This window comes from Mus caroli, unplaced genomic scaffold (genome assembly GCF_978045245.1).
Source record: "Mus caroli unplaced genomic scaffold, Mus_caroli_1 scaffold_14, whole genome shotgun sequence".
In the NCBI taxonomy this organism is placed as follows: Eukaryota; Metazoa; Chordata; class Mammalia; order Rodentia; family Muridae; genus Mus; species Mus caroli.
In genome coordinates this window covers 63375726-63381725 of record NW_028227269.1, presented here as the reverse complement: position 1 = coordinate 63381725, position 6000 = coordinate 63375726, and the positions used below count along the sequence as shown (strand labels likewise).

The following is a 6000-nucleotide window of genomic DNA, read 5'->3' as shown; positions in this document are numbered from 1 at the left end:
ATAGGTCAGAAACTTGTCATCCAGCCTCAAGATCTGGATCACAGGTGAGCCCTTCAATTCTGGATTGTAGTTCATTCCGGACACAGTCAAGTGTACAACCAGGAATAGCCATTACGTTCCTCGAATCCTGATTTTGATATTCCATCTACTTTTAAAAACTATCCAGACTGGTGAAAGAGGAAAATGTTTCTTTTTTTTTTTTTTTAATTTATTTATTCTATGTAAGTACACTGTAGCTGTCTTCAGACACTCCAGAAAAGGGCGCCAGATCTTGTTACGGATGGCTGTGAGCCACCATGTGGTTGCTGGGATTTGAACTCTGGACCTTCGGAAGAGCAGTCGGGTGCTCTTACCCACTGAGCCATCTCACCAGCCCCAAAATGTTTCTTTTAGGACTATATAGTACAAGGTTTTTTTTCTTTTCTTTCCTTTTTTCTTTCTTTCTTTCTTTTTTTTCCTTTCTTTCTTTCTTTCTTTCTTTCTTTCTTTCTTTCTTTTCTTTCTTTCTTTCTTTCTTTCTTTCTTTCTTTCTTTCTTTCTTTCTTTCTTCTTCTTCTTCTTCTCTCTCTCTCTCTCTATCTCTCTTTTTTTGGTTTTTCGAGACCGGATTTCTCTGTGTAGCCCTGGCTGTCCTGGAACTCAACTTTGTAGACCAGGCTTGGCCTCGAACTCAGAAATCCGCCTGCATCTACTTCCCGAGTGCTAGGATTAAAGGCGTGCACCACCACGCACAGCCACAAGGTTTCTTTTTTATGCTTTCAAAACACAGCACTGCCCAGGCATAGTGGTACAGTTCTGTAATCTCTGCATTTGGGAAGACCTTTTTCTGTTTCGCCTTCTCTTTCCTTCCAAGCATATTATGAGACTCATGGGTAGCAAAGTGGTTTTATGGCAAATTAAAACACCCATCATCTCACGTGGATTTCCTTGTCTGTGTGTGTGTCAGGAATTCCACATAATTTAACATAGTACTATTAGCTATACTTTCGTTGTAGATTAGCCACCTTCCTTTATTCATAATATGTATTGGCTATTTCATACTTTTAGCCCCACTGCCACTGCTTTCCTAACTGCTAATCCCATCCTGTCTGCTTTATTCTCTATCATTGATGAAATCTTTGTTTTGTTTTGTTTTTTTTAATTATGTTTTTTCCTTCAGTGTGAGATCACGTAGTTTCCTTTTTCAGTCTGGTTTATTTCACTTAGCATGAAACTTATATAGGGAGTTAAAAAAAAAAAAGACTAGCAAGAAAACAAAGAACCCTACCTATTTTTAAAATGTGCACATGACTCAAAATAGCAAATAAACAGAAATGCAAGGGCACAATGGGTCAGAAGTAAGATGCTTGCCATTAATCCTGGGGACCTGAGTTCAATTCACTGAGTTTTCATAACAGGAGAATATTGACTTCTGACAGCTATCCTCTGACCTCCATACACATGCTGTTGATTCTGAGCTTGTACACACATATCACACACACACACAGAACAAAGTCTAATTTTAAAAAGACAAGTAATTGGCCAACAGGCACATGAAAATTATGCCCAACATCACTAATCACCAAAGAAATACATTTTAAAAACATGGGAGAGTCAGGTGTAGTGTAGTGGCTTATACTTGTAATTTCAACACTTACGGAGGAACTGGCAGGAGGATCATGGCTTAAGGCTAGATCCTATCTCAAAACCAAACAAGCAGACAACAATAAAAAACCACAATGAGATCTCACACTAATCCTGTTAGGATTCTTTCCTCTGAAGACAAAGGGTATGAGAAAAGAAACCTTGTATCTTGGTGGAAATTTAAGTTATGCATGTATGATAAACTAAATTGAAATTTTTTTAAAAAATCAAAATTACAGTAAGTACATGATGCTCTGAAATTTTTTTTTTGTTTTTTTTTGAGACCGCAAGGTTATACACCAAAAAGAAAAAGAAAATGACATAAGAGATTTCATGTCCATATTCACTACAAATTATTCACAGAAGAAATGTTTTGTTTTCTTTTGTTTTGTTTTGTGGTTTTTCGAGACAGGGTTTCTCTGTGTAGCCCTGGCTGTCCTGGCACTCACTTTGTAGACCAGGCTGACCTCGAACTCAGAAATCCTCCTGCCTCTGCCTTCCGAGTGCTGGGATTAAAGGCGTGCGCCACCACGCCCGGCTCACAGAAGAAATGTAATAGCTATTGTACTGGACAGTTATGTCAGCTTAACGAAAGCTAAAGTTGTCTGAGGGAACCTCAATTAAGAAAATGCCTCCATGGGGGCTGGAGAGATGGCTCAGCAGTTAAGAGCACTGACTGTTCTTATGAAGGTCCTGAGTTCAAATCCCAGCAACCACATGGTGGCTTACAACCATCTGTAATGAAATCTGACACCCTCTACTGGTATGACTGAAGACAGCTACAGTGTACTTACATATAAATAATAAATAAATCTTTAAAGCCCAGCAGTGGTGGTGCACAACTTTAAAGAAAAAAAAAAGAAAATGCCTCCATAATGCCAGCTTATACTAAAGCCTGTAGGGTATTTTCTTAGATTGACATGGGAGGGCCCAGCCTATTGTGGGTGGTGGCCCTGGGTTCTATAAGAAAACAAGCTGAGCAAGTCATGGAGGATCAAGCCAGTAAGCAGCACCCCTCCATGGACTCTGCATCAGCTCCTGCCTTCCTGTCCTGACTTCTTTCAGTGATGAACTACAATGTGGGAATGTAAGCCACATAAACCCTTTCCAACTTGCTTTTGGGCACTGTATTTAATCCCAGCAATAGTAACCCTAAGACATCCATCTAAGTATCCTTTCAATGGATCAAGAAAGTAGGATATATACAAAAGGGAATGCTCTTCTGACATAAAAGGAAACCCTGTTATTTGCAGCAGTTTGGGTGTAACTAAAGAACATTATGCTAAGTAAAACAGGAACAGACACAAACATAATCAAGTGTGTAATATAAGATGATCTAATGTATAACCTCAAATGGTTGAGTTCAAGGAAGTCGGGGTTAGCAGGACTTGTGGGGAATATAGTAAAGACACTAAGTTTTTGTTTGTTTGGTTGGTTGGTTTTTCGAGACCGGGTTTCTCTGTGTAGCCCTGGCTGTCCTGGAACTCACTTTGTAGAACAGACTGGCCTTGAACTCAGAAATCCACCTGCCTCTGCCTCCCAAGTGCTGGGATTAAAGGCATGCGCCACCACCGCCTGGCTTTTTTTTTTTAAAGACACTAAGTTTTATTTGGAATTAGTTCTATACATCTGCTATATATCATAATGATTGTGATTAACAATAATGTATATTTGCAAACTGTGTAAGAGGAGGCTTTAAGTGTCCTTACCACAAAGAAACGTGTTAGCATCCTAAAATGTGTTTATAGAAGAATATCAAGTTGTATTCCATAAATATATGCAATAAATATCCCCTTGCTTATACAAATTACAATTACTTGAATATAATCTTGGTTACAGAATTAATATAAAGCTGTAATTTGAATATAGAAGTCTTATCTTCTGAGTTCCTTAAATATTCATTTTCTGACCCTATTCAGAAAAAAAAAAATCTGTCAGTTATAAACCTGAACTACAGGCCTAAAGTTTACCTATAAGAAAATATAAGGTCTATGTAATTATAAAGTAATGATAAATCATCACTGTCCTCTAACCTTCAAATAGGATCAAAATCTCTTGTTCTGTTTGTTTCCTCAAAAGTCATAAATACACACAAAAGGCATTCCTTTAGAAACAGGCAGACAGCAGCTGGAGTACAGTGCATGCTTATGATCTGTAAGCTCCTGGGTTCTTTCCATAGCACACACCCTCTCCAGAAGCAGCCACAGAAACTGGAAACTCAGTGACTCATGAAGTAAAAAAAGAAATCCAGACAATCAGAATCTTAGGAGGAGCTAAGACCTTAAAATGTATCTAGCCTAGCTCTTAGAAACCAGGGGAAAGAGTCTAGATTCACACTTAAGGTCATGGAGCTAATTTCCTGTAATTCAAGAATGGTAACTTGGGTCGGGCGGTGGTGAAGCATGCCTTTAATCCCAGCACTCAGGAGGCATAGGCAGGCGGATTTCTGAGTTGGAGGCCAGCCTGGTCTACAGAGTGAGTTCCAGGACAGCCAGGGCTATACAGAGAAACCCTGTCTCAACCCCCCCCCCCCAAAAAAAAAATGGTAACTTGGGTCTACTCTTAGCTTGCAGTGATAAAGCCAATGGAATAAAAGAACAGGTCAGTATTAGAACTTGTTTTCACTTTAACATATATGAGAGTTAGAAAAATAGGACACCTGTCACACATCTACAGAAATAAATCCTTTTATTTTAAACATTCCTTTTCTTCTTTAAGATGCATACAGTACTTGTAAGCCCAAGAATTCTGAGAAAAACTATAGAAGACCTGGCACTATTTTTGAGAATTACACAACTGGGCAGCAAAATAACACCTTTATAAATGGACGGACATACACAAATTAAAAATTTAGTGTTTGCACACAAAAATAAAGTTACATTCAACACGTTTCTTGAACGTGCATTCAAATGTTTAATGTTTTCTAAGCTTTGGTCATCATGCTTTATTATAACTCGTAAATTTCACAATTGTGCAGATGATTAAACCCAAAAGTTTAGCAAATATATCATAGTAACACCGCAGCTATAGGAAGCTAATACTGCATAATCATATTAGCAGATGGTTTTAAAACATGTTATTCACAAACAGCACACAAGACTTATTTTGTGATAACAGTTAAATGACTTTTCTTCCACTTCATAAAACAAGACAGAGTAATGAGGCATAGCAGAACATGATTACATAATAAAAAGTATATTTTTAATTACAAATCTAATTGTACATATGGGGCAACAAATTGCAGTTTCTATAGAATAGTGCAAATGAGCAAGATTTTTCCAAAAAATATTTAAAATTTAGTTCATCCCAGGTGCCATGGATTTCATATCATTTTATATTTCATATTAGTTTATATTCATTATTTTAGGTTTTCATGTGATGGCTATCAAGACAGATCTGTACTCACAGGTAGGCTGCAAATAAACATAACCCCTGACTTAATTTACTGGACATGAAATTCAGGCACTCAAAATAAAAAATGTAAGTTTAAAAAGTTTCCATCTGTCATCATGTAAATTGTTCATCATAACTAGTTCATCAAAAATTCATAATTCACTTAAAACTGTCACATCAAGTAATTCCTCTAAACTTTTTTTGATATGTGGTGGTTGAGATGCAGCCTGATTTAATAGATTCTGACCCATCTGTGCAAAAAGTGCTTTTGATAATTTAGCTGTGGCTGTTCGTATATTTCCACCAGCTCCAGGCAGGGAGCCACTATGTGTCATATTCCCTAAGAGGTGCCATAAAACCACCAGCACTTTCTGTTCTGTGGCATGAGGCTTCCTTTGATAAAGCTCCGTAACAATATCTGCAACAAAAAACATGAGCAACAGTCAGAGATTCCCCAAAGTAAATTCAAGGTCTCTTAAATAACGAGTATCCAAAATATGGGCTTCTGCCCATGCTACTTGTCCTAAAATGTTAGGCCTTAAAAACAAAACAAAACAAAACAAAAACAAGCAGGCAAAACTGGGAAATACTGGGATTGTCAGGTGTCAAGAGTGCCCTATATATGACAACTAGTTCAGAAAAAGAAATGCTAAAGATCTCAACATTTCCCACATATAGGTAAATACAATTTATAGAGCTCAACTCATGGACCTTTCATCAAGCAAACAAAACACTAAACCCTCCTTCATCCATGAGCATCCACATTGACTCTAATGCCTGTTTAACACAGGACAAACTTCTTTCTCTTCCTTTCCCCTCTCCTCTTTAAGCACTCCAGTGTTGGGCATCAAACCCAGATGTTTAGAAGTCTAAGCAAGTAATTTATTATAGAACTACAACCTCAGCCCTAGAATTATTTTAAAAAGACTACTTTGGAGTACATGTCTTAAACTGTTCTTTTGTAGACTATTACACAATTTATTT

General features: G+C 37.5%; 1 protein-coding gene across 4 annotated transcripts in view; it reads right to left on the bottom strand.

Annotated features, from left to right (window-relative positions):
- Window positions 1-4294: 4294 nt before the first annotated feature.
- Togaram1 (TOG array regulator of axonemal microtubules 1) overlaps window positions 4295-6000 on the bottom strand; it is a 59940-nt gene continuing 58234 nt past the window's right edge. For all 4 annotated transcript variants that reach the window (XM_029484612.2, XM_029484613.2, XM_021179077.3 and 1 more), the window contains one exon: window positions 4295-5434. In XM_029484612.2, the coding sequence (XP_029340472.1) occupies window positions 5169-5434 (266 nt within the window). In that variant the 3' untranslated portion in view covers window positions 4295-5168. The remainder of the gene's footprint in view (window positions 5435-6000) is intronic.